The sequence below is a fragment of the Euphorbia lathyris genome, chromosome 5 (assembly GCF_963576675.1).
Source record: "Euphorbia lathyris chromosome 5, ddEupLath1.1, whole genome shotgun sequence".
Classification (NCBI taxonomy): domain Eukaryota; kingdom Viridiplantae; phylum Streptophyta; class Magnoliopsida; order Malpighiales; family Euphorbiaceae; genus Euphorbia; species Euphorbia lathyris.
Window position 1 is genome coordinate 36,995,884 of NC_088914.1, and position 12,947 is coordinate 37,008,830.

Genomic DNA, 12,947 nt, shown 5'->3' on the forward strand with positions numbered 1-12,947 from the left:
AAATTAACTTTGAGTGGAGGAGTGCCTTCACAGTTTGTCATCTATTTCGCAGTTGCGTCAATTGTGGATTATAATTTAACTGTTTTTATTTCGCAGTGCGAAGTAGTTTTATTTTCTCGTTTCCTTTACACTTAGTTCCATTTTTGTGAAGTTTGATGCTAGTTTTAAATTACATCCATGGCCACTGAACTTTACCCATTTTAACATTGTGGTCACTGAACTTCAATTCTTAACGATATGGTCACTGAACTTTACATTTTTTTAACACCGGTGGCCACTCAATTTTAACCAACTCTTCAAAATGACCGTAAACGACCTTAAAATGAAATATTCAAGAATTAAAGTTGTTCAGAAAGATATTTACCATGAAATCACATTTTTTATTTTTCAAAATTACATTTTTTTTTGGATCTTTCCCACTTTAAAAATTCACTCTCTCTCATAACCAAACAACACCTAAATAACCTCAAAACAAAAAATTTCAAGAATTAAGCTATTAAAATATAATTAACTCTTCGATTTTTTTTTTATTTTGAGACCGTCAACGGTCGTTTTGAAGCGTTGAGTGGCCACCGATATTAAAAAGTATAAAGTTCAGTGGTCATACCGTTAAGAATTGAAATACAGTGGCTACAATGTTAAAATAGGTAAAGTTCAGTGGTCATGGGTGTAATTTAACCTTAATAATAATAAGGGTAATTAATTTATTAGTCACTATATTTTGACAAAGCACACTGTTTAGTCCCTGTATTTTCAAAAACACATGGTAAGGTCCCTAACATTTTTCTCAATGAACTGTTTAGTCATTCCGTCTGTTTGTTAGATTTTTTACCATTTATGACTTCGGAAATGACTAAATTACCCTTTACTATTTACCTTCAAACTTTAGAAGAGGAAATCCAATTTAAAAGAAGAAGCTATTTGTATGTAGAACAAGAAAAAGAAAAGACCAAATGCTTACGAATTTGAACGATTAAAAAGAAAATCAAGAAGAACACTCAAAATTGATTTCAGATTCATTTGAGTTTAAAGGAAAGGAAAAGAAGAACACAAATCCAAATTGACTAACAAAATCTTCATGAGAGTCTAACAGCAGGGACTAAACAGTTCATCGAAAAAAACATTAGGGACTAAACAGTTCATCGAGAAAAAGATTAGGAACTTTATCATATGTTTTTGAAAATATAGGGACTAAACAGTGTGTTTTGTCAAAATATAGGAACTAATAAATTAATTACCCTAATAATAATACTAATAAACTGGGAAAAAAATTTATTAACGCTGGTGAAGCAGCTTCGAACATGAAAGGTTAAGAGTATAACCCTAACAGTTAAAGAGTTGTTGAGAGGCCAAAACTCCTCTCTTGCTTTGAGCAGCAGTTACTAGCAATGGTCCTCCAATGAACACGTACACTTCCGATTCGTCAAACTCCTTTATGCATTCTTCAGATCCTCACTTTCTCCTCCTTAATCACTACCCTTCCTCTCCTTCATGAACTCCAATCACCTCCATAATGTTCAAACCCTCCCTTAAATCTCCATTTCTTTTGAAATATCATCATCTCCGTTTCCTCTTCTTCTCTTCTAAACCCAACTTCGATTCCACCAAAAACCCCAACTTAATCTCCAAAGTCCTCGACCTCTTGTACACCGATCCCCACTGGCCCAAAAATCCTAACTTCTGTCGACTCGCTTCTGCTCTCACTCCTTTTCATGTTTCCAAAATCATTAATTCCCACAATAATACTGATGCTGCCCTTAAGTTCTTTTTTTGGATTTCCAGGAGAAATTTTTACAAACATGATATGCCATGTTTTGTTTCAATGCTAAATAGGCTCGTCAAAGATCAATTGTTTGCTCCTGCTGACCATGTTAGGATTTTGATGCTGAAAGCTTGTAGAAACGAGGATGAGCTTAAAAGGGTAATTGATTATTTGAATGGAATCAGTGTTAATGGTGTTTTCCGGTTTACTTTGTACAGTTATAATACTCTTTTGCTTCAGTTAGGCAAATTCAACATGGTTACTTTAGCTCAAAATGTGTATACTCAAATTTTGAGTAGTGGGGTTAAACCCAGTTTATTGACATTTAATACTGTGATTAATATTTTCTGCAAAAAGGGGATGATTCGGGAGGCTATGTTGGTTTTTAATAAGATATTTGAATTTGGTATGCGTCCTGATGCCTTCACATATACCTCATTGATTCTTGGATATTGTAGGAACAGTAATTTAGATAGGGCTTTTGAGATTTGGGATAGAATGGTTAAGGATGGTTGTGAGCCTAATTCAGTCACTTATTCAACTCTGATCAACGGTTTGTGCAACGAAGGGAGGATTTCTGAAGCAATGGCTATGCTTAAAGAAATGATTAACAAAGGGATTGAGCCGACTGTCTACACATATACAGTGCCAATTACTTCTTTGTGTGAGGTTGGGCTTGTGGATGAAGCCATTAATCTTGTGATGACTATGAGGAACAGGGGTTGTAGTCCAAACGTACAAACATATACAGCTCTAATAAGCGGATTGTTTCATGCGGGAAAAATGGAAGTGGCAATAGGGCTATACCATAAAATGATGAGGAAAGGTTTAGTTCCTGGTACGGTTACATATAATGCGTTGATAAATGGATTGTGTATGGAACAGAGATGCAGTATGGCTGTAAAGATATTTGATTGGATGGAAGGAAAGATTACCTTGGCGAATGTTCAAACATACAACCAGATTATAAAGGGGTTGTTTGCAATGAATGATATGGAGAAGGCAATGGTGGTTTTCAGTAAAATGCTTCAGGTCGGTCCATCTCCTAACATAGTAACATATAATACTCTCATCGTTGAAAACCTCAAATTGGGGCATCATAATAACGCAATGAGATTTTTGTTCATCATGAAGGAGAATGGCTGTCAACCTGATGTGAGGACCTATTGTGAACTTATTTCAGGTTTTTGCAAAGGTGGTAAATTGGATGTAGCAACTGAGCTTTTCAGTGAGATGGTTAAATGTGGCATAAAGCCAAACCAGTGGAATTATACAGCTATGATTGATGGTTACTGCAAAGAGGGGAAGACAGATATTGCCTTGTCATTACTTGAGAGGATGGAAGAAAACGGTTGTTCTCCTAGTATTGAAACTTATAATGCTATTATAAGTGCCTTGTCTAATGATAATAAAGCTTCTGAAGCTAGGAAAGTTTGTGCTAAGATGGAAGGGCAAGGATTGGTACCAAACACCATCACATACTCTTCTTTGATTCATGGACTTTGTAGGAATGGTGCAACCGATTTAGCATTCAGGGTTTTTGATGAGATGGAAATGAATAATTGTTTGCCGAATGTGCAGACATATAGTTCTCTGATTTATGGCCTTTGTCACGAAGGCAAGGCCGATGCAGCAGAGAAGTTATTTCACGAATTGGGGATAAAAGGATTGGCTCCTGATGTGATTGCATTCACATCTCTCATTGATGGTTATGTTTTGCTTGGTAATCTAGATCATGCTTTTACACTTCTTCAGCAAATGGTTGAGATGGGCTGCAGACCAAATTACCGAACTTACTCTGTACTATTGAAGGGCTTGCAGAAAGAATGCCAATTACTCACAAGAAGAGTAGTGGCTCAAAATGAGTCAATGTATGATTGCAGTTCAAATGAGAGAGATACTGCCGTTGATTTGATTGGCAACCTTTTATCTAGGTTGTCAGAGAATCGATGTGAACCAACCATTGATGTTTACAGTACTTTAATCAGTGGCTTGTGTCGAGAGGGCAGATCATATGAGGCAAGTCAATTGATACAGAATATGAAAGAGAAAGGTTTGTCTCCTGACAACGATGTCTTCTGCCGACTTTTAGTTGCTCACTGTAAGAATCTAGAAGTAAATCTTGCTCTGAATATATTCAATCTGATGGCTGAAAAAGGCTGCAGGCCTTCTCCTTCTATGTATCAAGTACTCATTTGTGCACTTTGTAGAGTAAGTAGGGTGGAGGAAGCTCAGAGTATATTTGAGAACTTGCTTGAGAAACAATGGAATAATGATCTCATTGTTTGGATAGTTTTGGTTGATGGGTTATTGCAGGAAGGATATTCAGATTTATGCATGAAATTTCTCCATCTTATGGAATCTCGGAAGTGTAATTTCAGTTTGCATACATATATTATATTGGCAAGAGAACTAGCTAAACATGGCAAATCTCTAGACAATGACTGCACAACTAAGAAGTTGAAAGAATTGAGCTCCCCTAAATAATTATTGTGACGCAAAAGCTATGGTGCATTGTCGCAATGAGAACTCAGGAATGGGATCTCTAAATTGCACTCTATGACAGACCAAATAGATGGCATTTCATTTGTGTATATAATTTCTTGAGCTCGCTGTACTTTGCAGCTTCATTCTCCAATAAGGTAAACATCTGATGGTGCTCAACCTTTATCCAGCATTCCTTTTTACATTATCTGTATACAACATAAATTATTTATTTCTGTTGTGTAAAGATTATTTTAGATTAGCTTGATTCTGATAGTGTTTTTGGTAATGCCAGAAATTACATCAAATTTTGTGTCTACTGGAATTCTAAAAATGACAAGATGGGGAAGCATTGGTGACTTGTTTAGAGGTGCAGGTGCTGAAAATTTCCAGGTAAAAAGGAATAACTTAATAGAATTATATATATAAGAAGAAAATTTGACTCGTCTGGTTAATTTAAATTTGTTGCTATGGCTGGCTTTGTACCTGCATGCAACTGAACATTCTTTTATTGTGTACTTGCCATTATGCTTATTTTGGGCCCTTAATTAAAATGACTATCTATATTTTCATTCTTGGTTCCATGCATTAAAAAATTCTTACTTGATTTGCTGAGAACTATTGATAAAGCCCCAATAACTTAGTCCGTGCTTTAGAAGTTCGTATTTCAAATTAATGAGATGCTGATAAAGATTCACCAATAATCCTTTTTGCAAAAACTAATTCAATATATGGTAGAAGAACCTTTGAAATGCATTTTATATGTTTGAGCACTTTAATTGTTCTTCAATATCCAACCTTACAGCTAAAGTTAGTACTGACCAAGATTTTCATCGAGTTAATACTTCATTTGTTGTCCGTAAGAGCCTCCATGACTGAGTAAATAAGCAAATAGCAATGCATGAATACTATTACTTATGAAGAAAGAAGACTAGGAACTGGCCTAATAACTCCGCAGGGTATATGAAAAGGTCACATGAGATCATAAAATTGCTCTCAGAAATTGAAGGGTATATGAAAAGGTTAGATGAAATCATAAAATTGCTACCAACTTATGAATTGCATCAACACGTATCTTTTGAAAGAAACTTAAAGTTCAGTTCTCCTTAAAATAAAGAGTAATAGAGATGGCTCTAGATAAATAAGCATAGTAGTAAAACTATATGTAGGACGTACGATATGATACTCAGTGAGGTTTTCTGCTTTATATATTCTGTGGTAGGACTCAATGCACAAGGTTCAGGCAGCATTGAGGTAAAACCGTGTCACAGTGTCATTCTCTTTTTTGATCTGTCAGAACAACTCCTGCACTTCTGACCTACCATCACCATAGCAAAGTGTCACCATAGCCGATACTTTGATCATGTTGATAACAGTGTCACACTTTTGTAAATATCAGCATTGGCAGCATCTTCCTGCTGTATGAATTTTATCTCAATGCACAATGACAGTTATCATTGATTTTACGGCAATCCTCCCACAAACACTTTGAATTCCACCAGTTCGCAGTTTACCATTGACAACACTTGCTCTACCATATAGTAAAACTCTGCGGTTCTACTATTCTAGGAAAAGTGCATTACTAGACTTGCGAACTTTTTTTTTTTGGCAAAAAGCATAATGAGGCCCCTTATCTCTCATTTTTTGGTTCATTAAGCCCTTGATCTTTTATTTGGATACATTAAGCCCGTGTTCTTTTATTTTTGGTCACATTAAGACCCTGATGATCGAAAAAATCAGCTTTGAATATAAAACTGGGTTAACAAAGTCTTATTCATTTCACCCTTCGAAATTTGTCTTTTTCATAGTTTCAAAGCAGTTTTTGATATGCGTAATGTGAGCTATAAGAAAATGTAAAAACTTATTTCAAACTGTAAAAATATAATTTTAAAATATAATTTTAGACACGGATGAAATGAATAATGCCTTTTTAACTGAATTAGATGTTCATAACTAACTAATTTGGCAAACAAAGACTTAATATGACAAAAATGTAAATGATCAAGGATTAATGTGTCCAAATAAAGATCAAGGGCTTAATAAACCAAAAATTGAAAGATTAGGGGCCTCAAGATGCTTTTTTTTCCTTTTGTTTTTTGTTATTTTAGTCCCTATACTTTTATTTTCAAAAATTGGAGCCCCTTGAACTTTATTTTTTAGTTTCTCGAGTTCTTTTAAAGCATGTGTTTAATTTTTATTTAATTGGGTCCTTGTATTATTACAAGTGTTGAAGTATAAAATGATCTAATTAACCATAAAATAAAAGTTTAAAGGCTCCAATTCACAAAATAAAAAAAAAACTTTTAAGACCTCAATAGATTTTTTTAAATTCAGTGCTCAAAGGTGCATTTTTCCACTATGGAGGCCATTCATCTAATGAGACAATTAATGGAGCACTATTGGAATAAGAAGGAAGATTTGCATATGGTTTTCATTAACTTGGAGAAGGCATATGATAAGATACCAAGGGAATTACTTTGGTGGGTCTTAATAAGGAAAGACATTTTGCGGAAATATATTGACATCATAAGATACGGCAATTAGACCAGCATTGTTATATGGTACGGAGTGTTGGGTAGTGAAACACTGCCACATCCATAAGATGTCGGTGGCGGAGATGCGTATGTTGAGATGGATGTGTGGTCACACGAGAAAGGACCGGGTGCGTAATGAAATAATTAGGACAAAAGTAGGGGTCACATCTATTGAGAATAAAATGAGAGAAAACCGACTAAGGTGGTTTGGCCATGTGAGACGTAGAGCGCTCGATGCGCCGGTTAGGAGAACCGAAGAGTGGCAAAGGGATGTAGTGGTGAGGGGTAGGGGAAGACCTAAGCAAACTTGGAGGAGGGTGATCGAGAGTGATATGAGTTTATTGGGAATTGAGGAAAATATGGTAGTGGATAGGACGGAGTGGAGGGAGCGAATCTGTGTCGCTGACACGACTTGATTTTCACGGTTTTATATGATGGTTCATGTTAGCCGACCCCGAGTCATTTCGAGACTAAGGCTTTGTTGTTGTTGTATATTGACATCATAAAGGACATGCATAAGGGAGCGTGCACGAGTGTACGTACCAGTGTTGGGAAGACCGAAGAGTTACCTATTACGATTGGAGTGGAGTGCATCAAGGTTCCGCACTTAGCTCATTTCCTTTTGCCGTTGTTATGGATGAATTAACGAGTTCACTTCAAGACGGTATATCATGGTGCATGTTGTTTGCAGATGATATTGTGTTGGTTGATGAGACGAAAGAATGTGTGTGGAGTAAGTTGGAATTATGGAGATAAACTTTGGAATATCGAGGCTTTAAGTTGAGCCGAAGTAAGATGGAATATTTGGAGTTTAAGTTTAGCGGCGACAGGAGTAGGGAGGTAGGGACAATCACCCTGGATGGGATGGGAGGGTTATCCAGGGCTCGGATTGCATCTGTTATTTAGGGTCGAAGTGGAAGAGTGCTACGGGTTTCCTTTGCGACCCGGTATGCCTAATTGAAGGGAAAATTCTACCGCACAACAATTAGACCTGCATTGTTATACGGAATAGAATGTTGGGCAGTGAAACACTGTCACATCCATAAGATGTCGGTGGCGGAGATGCGTATGTTGCGATGAATGTGTGGTCATACGAGAAAGGATCGAGTGAGGAATGAAACAATTAGGACGAAATTAGGGGTTACATCTATTGAGAATAAAATGAGGGAAAACTGACTAAGGTGGTTTGGCCATGTAAGCCGAAGAAAGGGATGCAATGGTGAGGGGTAGGGGAAGGCCTAAGCAAACTTGGAAGCGGGTGATTGAAACTGATATGAGTTTATTGGGTATTGAGGAAAATATGACAGTGGATAGGACGGAGTGGAGTGAGAATTTATGTTGCTGACACGATTTGATTTCACGGTTTCGTATGACGGTTTATGTTAGCCGACTCCGAATCATTTTGGGACTAAGGTGGTGTTGTTGGTGTTGTTAGTGCATCCTTGCAATACCACAATCTTAGTCAGCAGTGTCACCGTGTCAGTCTCTTTACAAACATGAGTAAATAGATAGCTTTACTACAGAAGAAGATTGAACAAGCAAAGCTCATGTGGAAGCTCTGACCTAGGATAGATTTATAACTTATAATGCAGTAGAAGCTTGCTAGTGGGATTTAAAATGCAATAAGCCATACTTATTATATTACTCATTATCTGCTATTTCCGTTGCTGAACGCCGATTATGAAGTATCTTCTACTTGATGTGGCTGTTGAAGAAAAAATATGTTGGAAGCATATTAAAGTTTGTATTCCATTGATGGCATGCTATCTTTTGTTTAGTCTTCCATTCACCCTTAGACTTTCAATTTATTCAGTTGTGTCTGTTCATTAAACTAGACTGCTTAATTTCTTATGGAAATCACATGTGGACAAGGAAACAAAACTGTGCAGACATGGCTTAATGATTATAAAAGAAAACAACTAATCTGTCTTCTTGATTATTACTTCAAATGATAGACTGCTTGTCCTTGCTACTTTTGAAACAGTGAAAGAACAAGAAGAAAAAGAACAATCTCACATGCCTGATGCCTGGTCTTCCTTTCTTTGGCAGGAAATAGCATTGCATTTGGATGCAGCAATCCGGCAAATTCAAACTTTGTAGAGTGACTCAAGAACTCGATACAAAGGTACATAATACGAGGGAATATCAACTTAGTTGTACAATTGTATACCTTATTTTATTACTGTAACCAGCAGTAGATCAATTGCTTTATTCATTTACTTATGGGAAGACAATAAATGCATTGGAAAACCTTTGGTAGATCATTTAACAGGAAGATAATCCATTGTATACATAGCAGCTTACAATTTGATCAAATAAAAGAAGAAAGGCAGAGTGAATTTGGTTTTACTGTTCCATGATGAAGATGGTTTAGTTGATTTTTTTTTGGGATTGAGAAAGCAAATTAAATTTGAATTATTCATCAGTTTTATATTTGTTCCATATACATGAAGTTTACTGCAAAGTAATTTGAATTGAATTATAATAGTTGTTTGCACTTGGACAGTCAATTATGCATCTCAGTAGCATAGTAGGCATACAGAGAAGTCCAAAAAGAAGAAAGAATTAATAAAAAGAGAAAACGACTTTGGATTCTCAAATCATTATCCAGCTACCTAATAATGAGCAAGAGCCTTGTCAATACCAGAAATAGCGTGGAAATGGGTTGCATTCTCTCTTTTATTATTTATAATGCATAATATTATTTTGTAACATGCATAAACATATAAAATAGGGACATTTTTAAAAAAATGTGTAGCACAATCACACTTTAATGATTGTGGAATTTTGTGACAAAATGTTACATTTTTTTTAAAAAAAAAATGTCTGATCATTTCAAGTTGCCATTTCAATTGGAAAATTCTATCAATTGAATTTTATTTATGCTGATATTTAAAAATTCTACTAGTACACTAATTTTTTTAAATGAATTACACCAGGGAAGGACAACAATTCCTTTTTGCCAAACTTCAACTGTAATACTAAAAATGCCTTTTGATTTTAATAATGCTGCCTGCTAATTGTTATTTATTTAGTGAGCCGCTAAATACCGCACTCAAATTACTATCACCGCCTTCATTTGGACTTTTTTGCCCTTCTCATAATTTTGATCAAAAACTAAAAATTCTCTCTTCAAAATCATAAACCCGAAAAACAATAATTGAAATTATGAAAATAATTGATGTGTAACAACCTGAACCACGAAAATGGACGATTACGAGTCGGAAACATTAAAATTTATGTTTTTTTTATCAAAGAACTCATGAAAATAATACATATTTTTCATGACGATTTTGTATTTTTTGTCACAAAAAATTGGGGAATTTTGCATTTTTCGTCATAAAAAATTGAACGATTTAGTATTTTTCGTCACTAAAAATTTTACGATTTTGCACATTCAAAATTTGGCCTAAACGGATGCGGCATCCGTTCGGCCCATGGTGGGGGCGGACGTGGCACTCCGCCCCACCAATGGTGAGAATGGATGGCGCATCCGCCCGGCCCATGGTGGGGGCGGATGCGCCATCCGTTCTTTCCATGGGTCGGTCGGAGTGCCACGTCCGCCCCCACCATGGGCCGAACGGATGCCACATCCGTTTAGGCCAAATTTTAAATTTTTCTCTCAAATTTTTTTTCTCAAATTTTGAATCAAAAATTATGCAAAGGGTAAAATTGTCAAAAGATGGCGGTAGTAAGGAATTTAAGGGCGATAAATAGCAATACTCTTTATTTATTTATTATTACTGTTTTGTTATAAAAGGTCAGTGTCAACAGTGCTAAACTATAGATTTTTTAAAATTACTTTTCCCTATAAAAGTATAAGTATCTGAATCAATAAAAGAAGGGAACAGTACAAGAGATCTTAGGTTTAATCAGTTTTGAGTGTGGAAAGAGATCTTATGTTTAGAGTGTCATGATATTCACGGTTTTTCTAAAGTAAAATAATTAAGAAATTATCTAACATGAACGATTTGTATATCAATTGATATGTTAAAACAATGACATTCTATTAGCATTATGTTAAAAACAATGATATACTAATAGTTTTATTTGTACTACATATGATTTAAAAATAAATAAAGATAAATCTGAGAAGGAACAATTTAAACACTGTATGTGGAAAAGGTAGGAACTGAACAAGAAAAGCATGGAAATAATGCATATTTATTTTGTTGATATCCAAGGAATAATAATAAAAAGAAAGATAGGAGCACTAGAAATTACTACAGTGAACTGAATATAGGTAAAATTGGAAGATTGCTTAGGATACTGTATGCTCTTCTATCTCACAAATGGACGAATTGCACTCGCAAATTAAAGGGACCACCAAACCATCTAATTCACTTTCTCCACCAAAATAATTGACACTTTACTTCTCTAATTCAGGGACTTGTTCTTTTCCGGTCAAAAACATAACTCATAAATTGCATCATGCTAATTGAAGTTTCCCATGAGTTGCAAAACTTTAATTTATTTCAATACAATCATTATCTTTTCTATTTTAATAAATAATTGACACAATCTGCCATATTTTTAGCAATTCCGAGACGGGGACTCCTTCCTTCAAGGCTGAGCACATGTTTTTTAATGTGGTGTCGAAATGGATGCGACGGAAGTAGATCAAGCAATTCATTTATGCATCATAGACCTCTTTAAATTTAGCTCTGTCATTAGTTCTTGTCAGCTTAGTCTCTCTACATGGTTCAGTCTCTCTATGTTCTGTCACTTCTATTAAAAGGAATATCAACATGATGACTCATGTGTTTGCTTGTGTTGTTGTATGTCAAACCTATTTTTTGGCATTCTTAGTCTAAGAGCATCTCCAAAAGACTATTAGTCCACTTTCTAAAAACAATATAAACAATTGAGGAGTGACTAATACATATTATCTCCAACAATACTCTTCATATTAACTCCTTATTTATTATTATCATTAAAATTATTAAGTATTGTTATATTTACAAATAGAGAGATGAGAGACTCTTTAATAATAAATTATGAATAAAGATGAAATAAAGAGAGACTGTGAGTGAAGAAAGACTCTTCAATAATAGAGAAGATGTGGATGCTCTTAATGATTTAGGAAGTTACTAATGGATTGTTAGAGTTCGTTTTTAACTTTTTCTTCTCAAATTTTAATTTAGCGGTTCAATTAAGAAACTCTTAGACATGTTAGGAGTCTAATCCATAGTAATGTACTCTCTCCGTTTCATATTACATGTCTTTTTAGAGAATTGTATAGAAATTAAGGATATTGTAAAAAAGACATTGTTGCTCTTTATTTATTGATTCCAATATTTATTTATTCAATAATAAGTCTATTATTCTAATTAATTTATGTAAACCCGCGTTTAATAGTAGAAAAAAAGATGACTTAACATTTACTGATCATATAAAATGACATGTAATATGAAACAAAAAACAAAAAACAATCTCTAAAAAGACATGTAATATGAAACGGAAGTAGTAATTAAGTTAATAAATATGGTTTGTTTTTTTTAAAAAAAAAAAAAGAAAAAGAAAAACGAGGGTGAAATACCTACTACAATTAAAAAAGACTAGGTGGTGACGTCAAACATAAAAAACCAAGATTGGTTTGTCTTTTTAATGAGAGAGGTAATCTTTGAAATCATTAGCGATAAGCATAGAGAGAAAGTGGCTTTACTCTTTTGGCTGTTCAAAAAACCAACATGCTAAAGGCAATTCGGTAAAAATCCATTTTTATTTGTGGGTTTCCTTTTCTTCTCTTCATTTCATGGACTAATCCAAAAACATCACATTCCCCAAAAAAAAGTTTCTATTCCCAACTTTGTCGTTTACCCCTCACTCATCATACTAAACGACATGCCAACTCCCAAAGGCAAAAAGAATAGGTTTCAAATAAAATTAGTAAACATCAATCCACCATTCGCCAAGTTATTTATAGGCAAAAAAAAAATAATAATAATAATAATAATATCATCGGGTTTTTCATTTTTGGTGATCTTTTATTTAAGATATATTATGTCTTTCTTTTTTTTCTTTTATCACATTAAGCCTCCTAAATTAATGTTAAAAAATCAATTTCCAATCTAAAATTCGGTTAACAAAACGTCATTCATTTCACATACGTTTGGAATTTGCATTTTTCACGTTTTAAAAATAGCTTTGACATGCGTAATGTGATT

The 12,947-nt window shown here is 34.6% G+C and overlaps 1 protein-coding gene across 1 annotated transcript; it reads left to right on the plus strand.

Annotated features, from left to right (window-relative positions):
- The first annotated feature begins 1,324 nt into the window (after positions 1–1,324).
- LOC136229364 (pentatricopeptide repeat-containing protein At5g65560-like) lies at positions 1,325–9,127 on the plus strand. The gene is made up of 3 exons (XM_066018094.1): positions 1,325–4,404; positions 4,542–4,639; positions 8,830–9,127. The coding sequence occupies exon 1, from the start codon at positions 1,514–1,516 to the stop codon at positions 4,247–4,249; it is 2,736 nt and encodes a 911-aa protein (XP_065874166.1). The 5' UTR covers positions 1,325–1,513; the 3' UTR covers positions 4,250–4,404; positions 4,542–4,639; positions 8,830–9,127.
- The last annotated feature ends 3,820 nt before the right edge of the window (positions 9,128–12,947 follow it).

Bases quoted from the DNA above. Each gene is read 5' to 3' on its own strand.
- LOC136229364 (XM_066018094.1), top strand. From the start codon at position 1,514: ATGTTCAAACCCTCCCTTAAATCTCCATTTCTTTTGAAATATCATCAT.